This window comes from Heteronotia binoei, chromosome 3, assembly GCF_032191835.1.
Source record: "Heteronotia binoei isolate CCM8104 ecotype False Entrance Well chromosome 3, APGP_CSIRO_Hbin_v1, whole genome shotgun sequence".
In the NCBI taxonomy this organism is placed as follows: Eukaryota; Metazoa; Chordata; class Lepidosauria; order Squamata; family Gekkonidae; genus Heteronotia; species Heteronotia binoei.
Genome location: NC_083225.1, coordinates 55,962,225 through 55,975,581, shown reverse-complemented (window position 1 = coordinate 55,975,581; position 13,357 = coordinate 55,962,225). Strand labels below are relative to the sequence as shown.

Here is a 13,357-nt window from a genome sequence, read left to right as displayed (position 1 = left end):
ACTCAGCTCTCCAGGCAAAAACCAAAAAAATAGAGAGCTTGAAATAATATACTTAAATAATATTTCAAACAATGAGGAAACTAGTCCTGGTAAGCTAGTCCTGGCAAAGAACATGAAGGTCCTCTCGGGCAGACAACAGAATGGCACAGACCAGACTAGAGCAGTAGCAGTACACCCCTCAAAAAAGTCTCACCCTGAAATGGAGTCAAGCTTTTTATTGTCTTTGCCCATGCCCAGAGAGCCTTGGAGGGCTATGAGAAAATCATTGTAATAAGATGGACATTTCTAGCATTCCCCCTAACATGTGATCCTATTGCCTGAGAGAGCTGCCTGCCCCCTTCCTGTTGATTAAGAGACCTGTTAAATGGGGTGGGGAGTACCTGGAGCCTTAAAATGCCAGAACTGGACATTCCTGCATATGATATGAAAATATTCAGGACCTAAAATATTGGTATTCTGAGAATCCCAAATATCAATTTGGTTACATTATTAGTACTTTTCAAATATATATTGGGTCCAGAAATATCTGAATGCACATCCATAGCAAACAGTCAGGAACCAGAAGGCAACATGGCCATACATAGTACACCACAGGAGCACAGACTTATTTATTATTTATTTAGTTAGTTATTTGTTCAATTTATATCCCGCCCTACCCCACCAAAGTGGGCTCAGGGCGGCTTACAATACAGAATGCTAACAGTAAATCAGTTTAAAATGCATTAATGATTATACAATAAAATACAGAAAATACAGAAAAATACATAAAACTCACATCAATATACTATGCTACCTCTTCCTTAAGTCAATTCTTCAAGTATTCCAGTGTTCAAATATTCTGATGTTCATAAGTTTAAATATTCAGGCATCCCGGTATCGGTCAGTTATATGCCAACCGGAAGAGGGCTGTTTTACAGGCACTGTGGAACTGTTCAAGGTTCTGCAGGGTCCTCACCTCCTCCGGGAGCTGGTTCCACCAACAGGGGCTGCAATCGAAAAGGCCCTGTCTCTGGTCGTTTTCAGATGGACCTCCTTTGGCCCAGGGATTATAAGGAGGTTCTGAGACCCCGATCTCAGCACTTTCTGGGGAACATGTGGGGAGAAATGGTCCCTAAGGTAGGCAGGTCCCAGGCCATAAAGGGCTTTAACGGTCATAACCAGCACCTTGTACCAAACTCGGTATGTTATCGGCAGCCAATGCAGTCCCCGAAGCCCCGGCTGAATGTGCTCCCATCTAGGGAGCCCTAACAACAGCCGGGCGGCGGCATTCTGCACTAGCTGCAACTTCCGGGTTCGGCACAGGGGCAGCCCCATGTCGAGGGCATTGCAGTAGTCCAGCCTCAAGGTGACCGTTGCATGGATCACTGTTGCCAGATCGCCGTTCTCCAGGAAAGGGGCCAACTGCCTTGCCCGCCTAAGGTGAAAAAATGCGGACTTGGCAGTGGCTGCTATCTGGGCCTCCATAATTAGAGTAGGCTCCAATAGCACCCCCAGGCTCCTAACCCTGTGCGCCGCTGTCAGAGGCACACCATTGAGGGCCGGTAAGGGAATCTCCCTCCCTGGACCACGGCAACCCAAGCAAAGGACCTCTGTCTTCACTAGATTTAGTTTCAGCCCGCTCAGCCTGAGCCATCTAGACATGGCTTGCAACGCCAGGTCCAGGTTTTCTGGGACACAGGCAGGCCGGCCGTCCATAAGTAGATAGAGCTGGGTGTCATCAGCATACTGGTGGCAACCCAGCCCATATCTCCGGGCAATCTGGGCAAGAGGGCGCATGTAGATGTTAACATCGGGGAAAGCACTGCTCCCTGAGGGACCCTGCAATCAAGCGGGCACCTCCGGGACAGTTCATTCCCAATTGCCACTCTTTGTCCTTGACCCTCGAGGAAAGAGGCAAGCCATTGTAAAGCCAACCCCTGAATCCCCACATCGGCGAGACGGCAGGTCAGCAACCGATGGTCGACCATATCGAACGCTGCCAATAGGTCTAACAACATCAGTACCGCTGAGCCGCCTCAGTCCAGATGCCGCTGAAGATCATCTACCAGGGCAACCAGCACTGTCTCCATCCCATGACCCGGGCGAAAGCCCAACTGATGGGAGTCAAGGATGGAAGCATCCTCCAGGAAACTCTGTAGTTGCAACGCCACTGCCCTCTCAATGAGTTTACCCAAAAAGGGTAAATTCGAGACTGGCCGATAGTGTGCCAATTCGGCCGGGTCTAGTGTTGGTTTTTTTAAGAGGGGGCGGACCACTGCCTCCTTAAGAGGTGTTGGAAATTGCCCTTCCATCAGGGATCTATTTATGATATCCCGTACAGGATACCTAAGCTCCCTCTGGCAGGTTTTAATAAGCCAGGAGGGGCAAGGGTCCGAATTGCAAGTTGTAGGGCGTGCAGACAAGAGGATCCTGTCAACTTCCTCCAGGCTGAGAGCACTGAAACCATCCAAGACACAATCTGAAGACAGGCAAGGAGCCTCGGGTTCGCATACTGTCTCCAATATGGCAGGGGCGTCACGGCGGAGCGACGCGACTTTATCTGCAAAAAAATTCGCAAAAGCCTCACAGCCAATTTCCAATTGACTAGCATTTGGACTGCCCTGTGGCAGCGTTATAAGAGTCCGAATTGTGTTAAACAGTTGTGCCGGGCGCCAAATTGCAGACACAATCTTAGCCGCAAAGTATGTTTTCTTTGCGGCTTTGACTGCCATCTCATAGGACTTCATACAGTCTCTATAAGATGCTCTAGTCGCTTCGTCTCGAGTACACCGCCATTGCCTCTCTAGTCGTCTGAGTCCTCGCTTTAATTGCCGCAACTCCTGGTTATACCAGGGTGCTAGCTTTAGGCGGGGGCGCAGAGGACGTCTAGGTGCAATCTCGTCGATGGCCCTGGAGAGCCTATCATTCCAGGACTCCACCAGGTCATCGAGGGAATTGCCAGAGGGCCAGGGATCCTATAGAGCCATCTGGCTCCGCGGGCGAGCTAAAATACGCTCGCCGCCTAAACGGGCTTGGGGTGGACTATCCACACGAGCCTTAAGGGCATAGTGGTCCGACCATGGCACTGTCTGAGCAGTAATATCGTCCACTAAAATTCCCGCCGCGAAGATCAAGTCTAACATGTGCCCCGCCTGTGGGTAGGCGTTGTAACAAACTGGGAGAGTCCTAGCATCGCCATGGATGACACTAGGTCCGTCGCCTGACTAGAGGACATGTCATCGGCATGGACATTGAAGTCACCCAGGATCAAAAGCCTTGGGTACTCCAATGCCCAGCCTGCTATGGCCTCCATCAGGGATGGTAAGGCGTCGGCCGGTGCATTAGGCGGTCGGTACACCAGCCAAACCGCCAACCCCTCCCCAACGTCCCACGCCAAAACGGCACATTCAATGCCCTTGATCTCCGGGGGCAGGAAAGCCCGAAAGGAGTAAACCTCTCGTATGAGTATAGCCACCCCTCCGCCCCGCCCACTAGTCCGGGACTGGTGAAAGACTGAAAATCCCGGGGGGGCCAACTGGGAGAGAACTACAGTCTCCCCCTTGCACACCCAGGTCTTGGTCACGCATGCCAGGTCCATATCCTGTTCAAACAGGAACTCCCGAAGGGTAGAAGTCTTATTATTAATGGACCTGGCATTGCATAACACCAGTGACGGAGGCGAGTAATTTAATCTGGCCCTACTACCTGCCACCGTCGGGATGGGACGTGGGCTGGAAGGGGGTTGAGCCCTGTCATGTCTCAGCCTCCTTCCCTTATAATTCCACCTAGTCCCACCGTCATACCTTCCCCTCCCCAGGAGTACTTCAGGTATATAAACATGTTCTTTCATACTCCAATATAAATTCAGGACCAGCATTCACACTAACTTAAGTGTCATGTACACCATGTACACCTGAGTGACCTGGGTTCATTCCCACCTGAAACAGACAGGACCCACATGTCATGGGATATTGCATTATTATAATAGTTTACCTCCCAAACGTTCCTGTCCAGGCAAGAAAATCTAGGAGGTGAATGATTTACAGTAGCACCGTACCTAACAATGTGTGAATCTTACCATAGCCTCTAATCAGAAAGCAAGCTCTGCTCTGGCTCCATCTATTCTGGTAACACAATTGCAGTGTCTAATAGCAGCAACTGTGCTATCAATGACTCATTCACCTGCAGCACAACGTGTCCCCTAGCTGCTATTTGGCATCCATCATGTTCCTGGAAACACTGTAGAGATGCTTTTATACTTACAGAAACAATACAAACTGGCTGCTGTCATTTACCCTGTAATAGATTTCAAGTAATAAGCTTTTGCTGCAGGACGAGATACTCATCTTTGCACCGAGATAGCTTGGAACATTATCTGGAAGCTCTGTAGTTACACAGTTGCCTGAAGTCGTGATATTTCTAATGCTTGGTTCAGAAAATTCCTTTAATCCTCCATCCTCTTGGTTTTATAGTGTATAAATAGATGGCTAACAGACTTAAGCTATTTTAGTCCCTAATGAGCTTTTCCTAGGACTCTTCATGGAACAAGGTTTTTACAAATAATTATATCATAGCTATTTACAGTTTAGTATTTATTGCTCTCTGATCTGCAATTGCCTGCTTCACTGCTATTTTCCATTTAATGGCCTGTGTACAAAATACTCGGCAAAGTCTCCAACCTTTCATTGCGGGTTGTTGTGGTTGTTATTTTTTGAAAATCTTTGCAGCATTATTTTGTTTTCCTCACCACCAGCAGATAATGTAGCTAGCTTTAGGGAGAGGTGCGCTGCAGAGGGAGATTTCTAATGGGCTCCAATGGATTTTATGAGCTATTTGAGAGTGTAATAGTCTTGTCACATTGAGCCAGAAAATGAAGGGAAGTCATGTACTGAATTAAATAACTAATTATTTTCTCTATATTAGTCATTAAAAGTTGATGTTCAATTAAAACTCATCTGTGTTATGGTTGTAATAACCAAATTATTCATTCTTCAATAGACAAAATGTGAAAAGAAATGTGAAGAATGCAAGCAAGGATAGGGTACATTTGCACAGAACCCGAAGGGGAGATGTTAAGACCAGCTTCTTGGGCAGTTTGAAGACCTATAATCAACAAAAACTGATTTTTGAGATGCACAACCCTGGACCAGAACCTATTACAGAGTATTTTTGTCTGCCCTGCCACTTTCTCTGCAGTCTCACTTGCTGCCCTATTTGTGAAGAAGCCACCAGAGAAGATGGCCAGTGAGACCTCAGAGAAGGTAGCAAGGCAGATGATATTCTCTGTCACACCTTCTCTGCAAGTCCTACCTGCAGAGGCCAGCCAGGAACAGATGCTGTGTCTGGTCTACTTTGGCCAGGGCTAGGGCACACAAGCTGAACAACTTCCTAACACTTGAAGCTTCTTTGAATCAAACCCAGCTCCACAATGCCTATTCTGGCAGGGGCTGTCCAGAATTAGAGGCTGGGGGTCTGCTATCTGAGTTCCTGTGATTGGAGAAGTCAGTGATTGAACATGGGGCCTTCTAGATGCAAAGTATGTGCTCTGACACTAAGTTCAGGGCTCTCCTTCAGTTCACCAGGTTTATTTTCCTGCAGTCAACCAGAAAGGGATTGTGAATGCTATTGTGAATGTGAATTGTGAATGTTTATATATTATATGATGGTATTGGGCATGATGTAATATTGTGCTAATCTTGTTGTAATAACATATTGGAATATTTCATTTAATTAGTCTCCCTGGAGCATTTCTTTCTGGTTGACTGTTTGTGTACTGTTTAAGTTTATTTTCCTGCAAGCCAGGCATCACTCAAGTTAGTCTCAGAAACCTTGCAGTGGCAACAAGGATATTCTCAGTTTTATTCTCAATAAATAGTCCATAAAGCAGAGTGGCTTGTTGACTTACTTAAGCTGGGCCTGATGCAAGCATTCAGTAACATACAGTATGAAAATAAACAGTTTCTAATTTAAAAAAAGTTACCTAATAAAAACATTAAAAGCTAACTAAAATATTATTAAGTCTACCATCAGAATTAGATCAGTCCTCTGAATCCAGTCGTCAGGAGAGTTTCATGATTTGGCCACATCTTTTAGTGCCCATGAGATGAATTTTGCTACTGTTTCTGTAGTTCTCTTGTTTGACCCAGAAAGGAAACTTAACACATGGTAATCAACAGAGTGGGCTAGAAAAGTATCCATAAGTGAATCTAATGTATTAGCTCCGTGCTCAGCATACATCTTAACTGCTAGAATGGCCTTGGGTTAGTCATAGTTCTTGCAGGAGTTGTCCTTGAAAGGGCAGCTGCTGTGAGAGCCCTCTCAGCCCCACCCTCACAGGGTGTCTGTTGTGGGGGAAGAAGATACAGCAGATTGTAAGCCACTCTGAGTCTCTGATTCAGAGAGAAGGGCAGGGTATAAATCTGCAGTCTTCTTATTATTAAAAAATAGAAAATAGCAAAAGTTGGATCAGCACAGAGCTATCTGTGTGTCTTAAGAGTCAAGATACAGTATTGCTGTACTGAGTATGAAGAGCTGCTTCTTTGTTCACTGAGAACAAAGACGTTGATCCATGTAGCCCAGGTGCTGATTGGCAGTTGCTTTCCAGAGTCTTTCTAAGCCTGCTTACTTCAGATCCTTTGAGTTGGAGATTTTACATGTCTTAGGATCCAGCAGGAGTTTCAGGGGAGTGGAACTGGCTGTCAGTCCAGTCTTTCCAGAGATGCATAGCATAGTTCAGGGCAGGCATGAATCAAATTCTGTTTGCACCAACCTAAGTTCAAAGGGAATAGAGGTGCATTTAAAAAAAGCCCCCAAGCATAAGAACATAAGAGAAGCCATGTTGGATCAGGCCAATGGCCCATCCAGTCCAACACTCTGTGTCACACAGTGGCCCAAAAAAAAAATTTATATATATATACACACACACACACACACTGTGGCTAATAGCCACTGATGGACCTCTGCTCCATATTTTTATCTAACCCCCTCTGTCTATGCTTGTAGCCGCTTGTACAAGCTGTCTATGCTTGTAGCCGCTACCACCTCCTGTGGCAGTGAATGCCACATGTTAATCACCCTTTGGGTGAAGAAGTACTTCCTTTTATCTGTTTTAACCTGACTGCCCAGCAATTTCATTGAATGCCCACAAGTTCTTGTATTGTGAGAAAGGGAGAAAAGTACTTCTTTCTTTACTTTCTCCATCCCATGCATTATCTTGTAAACCTCTATCATGTCACCCCGCAGCCAATGTTTCTCCAAGCGTTTTAACCTTTCTTCATAGGGAAAGTGTTCCAACCCTTTAATCATTCTAGTTGCCCTTTTCTGGACAGCAGGGCAGATACCAAGTTCCTGAGGTGGTGAGGAAGGGTACAAGTACTTGGCCAGGCAGAATCCTCTTTGCAGCCTGCGTTTTATAAGGTTTGGTGCAGCCAGCTCTGTTGGCTGGTTGCTAGGCATGGAGCAAACTGATTGGGAGCTCAGATAGTGTGCCTTGCAGCCTAGGTGGAACCCTTGAAGAATGCTGGCTCTCTTCCTTAAAATAGGAACATGAGTCTGTTGACATAGGTGAGATGGCACTGGAGCCTGTCTGCAGGAAGTATTCCCAGCACTTTATAACATGCAAATTGCATGTTCTGTTACTGACCTATGGCACATTAAACTTTTCTTTGGGAGAGAGAGTGGGCTCTTATCTGTTAACAGTTTGGTTTAGAAGGCCAAATCATGAGTGGGAATGGTATCTATCCTCAGCCATTCTAATACCATAACTACTTAGATTCCAACTTTGATAATTAAGTTATCTTCCATTGAAGCAAATGATATGAATTGCAGTTTGGTTCCCAAGATCATAAGATTTAAGAGTTTAAACTTTGTATATCCTGTCCTTAAGCTCTCTGCTGGTACAACCTCCACGCATTTTGAAGTGCTTTGTGCATTAAATGCCTTTACTAACAAAATACAGAATGAGTGGTACTTACCTAAAAAGCCTATAAAATGTGATTATCGAACAATTTAATCCACAGCATTTCCTTTTCTGTCAGTGGGTTGACAGTAAAGTAAGTAATTGAAAGACTAATCAGGCAAGTATAACAATTGAATATAGAATTGCAAGGATTTAAGCTCTTCAGGCCAGAAGACATTTCAATTATAGGACATCAAAGATCCTAAATCATTCGGTCTACGTTCTCCAAGTGACTTACTGTGCAGTGCTTTGAGAATCAGGCTGTGTGTTACTATTCATGGACTTGCTCAGTAATAGCCCCAGCTTTTGGAATGGTCTTTTCAGTAAAGATTAGGAACTTGTCTTCTTTTCTGACCTTTAGGAAGGCATATAAGGCAGTCTAATTTAGGAAGGCTTTTGTTAAACTGCTGTTAGACCTTTTTATTGCTGGATTATATATAGTGTTTTTACCTATTTGTAACAATTTTCACTGTTTGATTTATTATTAATTGCTTTATGGTGATATTTTTGAGAGCCAGCTCTTTTTTTGGGGGGGGGGGGGGGGACACACATAAATAATAAAATACTAGTTGGAGCTTTCTTTTTTTCTTTTTTCTTTCTATAGCAAGACGCATAGCTATGTACCAGGAAGCTGATTCTGAGGATGAAGAAACTGCACCTAAAGGAGGAATGTTATCCCAGCGGGACAGTATTAGCAGTCATCAGAGCATTAAAGTTGTCCACAGGAACCAGAGCACAAAATCGCATAGGCGTACAGGAAGCAGAGTGGAAGCCAAAAGAGCAAGCATTCTCTCCAAACACACTGCTTTCAGTAGCCCAATGGTAAGTGTCTGACAATCTGCACTTCTACAGTGGTGTCTTATGTTCTTAAACATAAGAGGTCTGCTAGTCCAGCAACCTATTTCATATAGTGGCCAACTAGTTCCCCTGGAGAGCTGTAAAATAGGATACAAACACAAAAAAAATCAAGACTGTTCCCTTGATGTTGCTTCCTGGAACTAAAACTGCCTTTGTACATGAAGATTCTTTTTATTCATCTTAGCTAGTAGTCATTGGTGGTCCTGTCCTCCATGCATCTGTCTACTCTTTTATAGCCATGACTGTGAGTAGCCATCAGTGCATTTATTGCCAGTGAATTCCACAATTTAATTACTTGTTGAGCAAAGAAGTATTTCCTTTTGCATCTCCTGAATCTATTTCCCACTGAACCCTTGTTTTCATACAGCAAGATGAATCAATGTACCACGATCAATGTACCACGTTCTGTGGATAGTTTCAGGCTACACCTACATGACTTCTTAAGCCAAATATAACCCATGTACTACAGCACACAACAAATTCCTGTAAGAATATGTCACTGCCTTATATTGAGTGAGACAATTGGTCCATCTACTTAAGCACTGCCTACTCAGTCTGATGGCAAGTTTCTAGAATCCCAGGCAGAAAAAGTATCCATGTATCAGAGATCCCATCACTGGAGATTCCAGAGACTGAACTGGGCATCTTTAAGGTGCAAAATGAAGAATCCGCTGCTGAGCCATGCTTCCTTTCTGCTCAAGAAACATCCTGTTCTTTGTTGACTTCCTAGAACTGTGAAAAAAGAGGTCATTTTGCAGCTAGCTAGCCACAAGTTAAACACTGCAGGCTATAAGTTGTGCAGGCACTTTTGGACAGTGTTCACATGTCCTCTCCCAGTGAGAGTCCTTAATATTTTGTATTGCTTCTCTTGCTCATAATGTATTGTGTCTCTTGATCACCATGCATTGTAATACCCTTTACTTACATTACATACCTCGTTTGAATTTTGAGGGTAATCATTTTTTAATCACACCATATTTGTGTACAGCCCCGTATGCATGTCTCAAAGACACAATTTTGTTGGGGAGCAAAATTTAAGAGAGGGCACCTTGAGACTCCTCCATGGCATGGACCAGAGTAAAGACTCCTCCTTATCAGGCTCAGACAAAGAGGCAGCTAAGCAGCTGAAAACACCACTGAAGGAGGCAGTTGAGGCTGCTCCAGGAAACCCTTCTGATGTGCAAGAGGAGCTCCAGGAGTCTTTGGCCTTCTCATCTGTCTTCTGACGAGCCCAGAGCTTTTGACCCCAGAGCCCCATCCTGCATTTGAGGTCTCTCTCCAGTTGACCCCTGAAGCCTCAGAAAGCCAAGAACCACCCAAACCCCATCAGAGTATCATAGTGGTAACCAGGCCTGGCACTTTTAAGATTTAGCAGTCTGCTGCCAGAGGGGCAGGGCTCCCATCTCCAGTACCTTCCAGGAGTATTTAAGACCGCAATTCTCCTTTAGGTTTTGCTGGAACAACATCTCAGCTATAATGCCATTGGTCCCAAGTCCAGTAACTTGGCTCCTAGACCCCCAGCCTTGAACAGATATTCTATAAAAAGTCAAAGCAGGGTGGGAGGGGAGAAGAATAGAAAATGCAGATTGGTGAAGACTGGTATGTAAGTGAATGTGTACTATTGGATTTAAAAAAAAGATGTGCTTGATAGAGCACATCTGCAGAACAAGCTGACTGGAGACTTTGAAAAGTAGCATAAAAATACAGAGCTGCCAATGATTCACTTGGCCTTTGTTTTTATTCTAGGAAAAAGATATCACTCCTGATCCAAATTTGCTAGCAAAAGTAAATGAATGTGCAAGCTACCTAGAGATCATGAGAAGCCATGATCATCCATTATCCCAGCTTTCCCCTGAACTTTCAGACATCTTTGACTTTTTCATTGCTCTGACTATTTGCAATACAGTGGTAGTTACTTCTCCAAATCAACCACGGCAAAAGGTAGGTCAGGGGAGACCATGTAAAGAAAGCTACATTTTCTTCAGGATTGGTTTTCAAAGTCTCATCCTTTACATCCTTACTCAGAAGGAAGCCCCACAGTGTTCCATGGGGCCTACACAGGGCACAACCATCTTACGGCTCTTATATACTCAAGAAGCTAGTCTTACTGAATAATAGGACTTACTGTCAAGTAAGTGTGTGTGTTGGATTGCAGCATTTGTATAATTACAAATCCATTCTGGATTTCCTGGTGGTATCTGTCAAGGCATGGAGTATTATGCTGATTTGCAGATGTTTTAATCTATAATTTTAATGATGTATTTTAATTTTTTAAATATATGATGGAACCTACCCTAAGCCAGCTTGCCGGAAAGGCAGGATACAAATTAATAAAATAAAAATAATAAAACATTACAAATATGTTTTGTTCAGGTCCCCAGAAATCTTGCTGGTGGTCATATGTCATGATCCCTTCTCAGATACCATAAGGATGATTTTACGTGGAAAGAAGTGTCTTATGGATATCAACTATTTTAAATAACAGGGAATTGTGCCTGTCCCTAAAGGGTTTACAGGGTTCACATAAGGAAAAGAGGATGCAAAGAGACAGACGTGAAGAAATAATTAAGCTGAACTCTATCACATTAACATGAAATCACATTTTCATTCTCCATGACCCACCCACTCCAAACACACACATGGACATTCCCATAACAGTCCTGCTTCCTTCACTGAAGACCAATGCAGACACTCACTTGCTAAGGAGACAGTCCTCTTGTAGAAAATTTCACCCACTCATACCCATGAACTCTTTAACCACAGCAGAGAATGCTTGAAATTAAGTTTTTGCTCTGGAGAAGTGGTAATGTGCCATGTGTTCAGCTAAAGATTAAATCAGTTCCTCATTACCCACCCATCCCAAACAACATAGTGCCCTGTCTCAGTGTTATTTTTTAACCTTGGCTTTGTGTGGGAAAAGAATGTAGCTCCTTTGCCTGCTTGTGTTTGGGTTTTTAAAAATGGGCATTTAGCATTATTCTTTGCTCCAGTGGCTGTGATAATGTTACAGCAAATCAAATAGGAGCACTATGGCAACCTAAATGATTTATTGTACTGTAAGTCTTTGTTGGTTAATAGTGCAGTTACTCCAGTCTATCCTGAGAATGGACTGACTTGGCATATGCTTACAGTTTTAATCCATCTTCATCAGATACCTGAACATACTGAATTTCCTTGTTCCATTTCATGCCATTGGTTCAGGTGGTGGGGTCTCCTTCCTTGGAGGTTTTTAAACAAAGGCTAGATGGCCATCTGACAGCAATGCTGATCCTGTGAACTTAGGGGGAGGTATTTGTGAATTTCCTGCTTTGTGCAGGGGGTTGGACTAGATGACCCTAGGGGTCCCTTCCAATTCTGTGATTCTAAACTCAGTGCTGCCTCCTCTGACTGGCATTGTTTCTCCAGAGTCTTGAGTTGGGGTTCTCCTAAATTCAGCTGCTTGAGATCCTTTAACTGGAGATGCCAGGGATATAATCTGAGACCACCTACATACAAACCATACATTCTATCACTAAGCTGTGATTCCTTGCCAAGACGTGGCCCATCTGTACCTTCCACTATGAGTTTGCCTGTGTATGTCCTCAGTTGGCAGACATGTAAATAGGAGTTAAACAGTGGGCTCAAAAGGAAATAAAATGCTAGATGAGATACATATTTTGACATCTCCTATAAAAGATAAAAGTGTCCATTAGCAGCAGAAGAAATTGGCCAAAAAATCAGTTTTGTAACCTAATTTAATATCTGTATTAAGAAAACCTGAGTAAGAAAATAGCTTTATTTAAATCATTTTTAAAAAAAAATTGAATTACACACACACATACATATACATACATACACACATATTCCCTTGTGGAATTGGCCCTGTCTGGCTCTCTCGTTGGTTGTGGTGTGCACTGTATCAGTGATTGGCTCATCAAACATGACTCAAGTGCACTTGCATGGCATTGGCTGACTCCACTCCTCTCCCCTGCCCAGTGCCAGCCACAGGACAGATGAAGATTGGGCCACTGGGAAACTGCTAGGCAGTGGGTGTTGCTAGGCAACCAACCTTGGTTCTCTCAGTAAAAAGCAACCAAGCTTGGTTCTGTCAGTAAAAGGCCAGGAGGGAGCCCTTTCCAGGCCTATTTTGGACTTTGAGGGCAAAATTATTGGCCCCAATCCTGGCTAGGGCTACCAGTTCCAGGTCGGTGGGAAATTCCTGGAGATTTTGTGATGGAGTTTGAGGGGGGCAGGGTTTGGGTAGAAGAAAACACTCAGCTGAATATAATGCCATAGAGTCCACCCTCCAAAACAGTACCTTTCTCCAGCAGGAAAGAGGCACATTATCTGGAGTTCAGTTGTGATACCAGGAGATCTTCAGACTCTACCTGGAGGTTGGCTGTTGTTCAGCAACAGCCCCCCTATGACAGCCAGTGTGGTGTAGCAGTTAATGATTCAGAGCAGGGTCTGCCAGACCCTGTGGATGTTGACTGGGTGATTTTGGACCAGTCATAGACTTTCAGCCTAATCTACATCACAAGGTTGTTGTACAGATCAAAAGGGGGAGAGGAGAATGATGTAAGC

The 13,357-nt window shown here is 44.1% G+C and overlaps 1 protein-coding gene across 1 annotated transcript in view; it reads left to right on the top strand.

The window, feature by feature from the left end:
• Nucleotides 1-13,357, top strand: part of ATP10A (ATPase phospholipid transporting 10A (putative)) — a 163,362-nt gene that overhangs the window by 119,412 nt on the left and 30,593 nt on the right. The window contains exons 9-10 of the mRNA XM_060233861.1: nucleotides 8,541-8,758; nucleotides 10,541-10,735. Of these exons, the coding sequence (XP_060089844.1) occupies nucleotides 8,541-8,758; nucleotides 10,541-10,735 (413 nt within the window). The remainder of the gene's footprint in view (nucleotides 1-8,540; nucleotides 8,759-10,540; nucleotides 10,736-13,357) is intronic.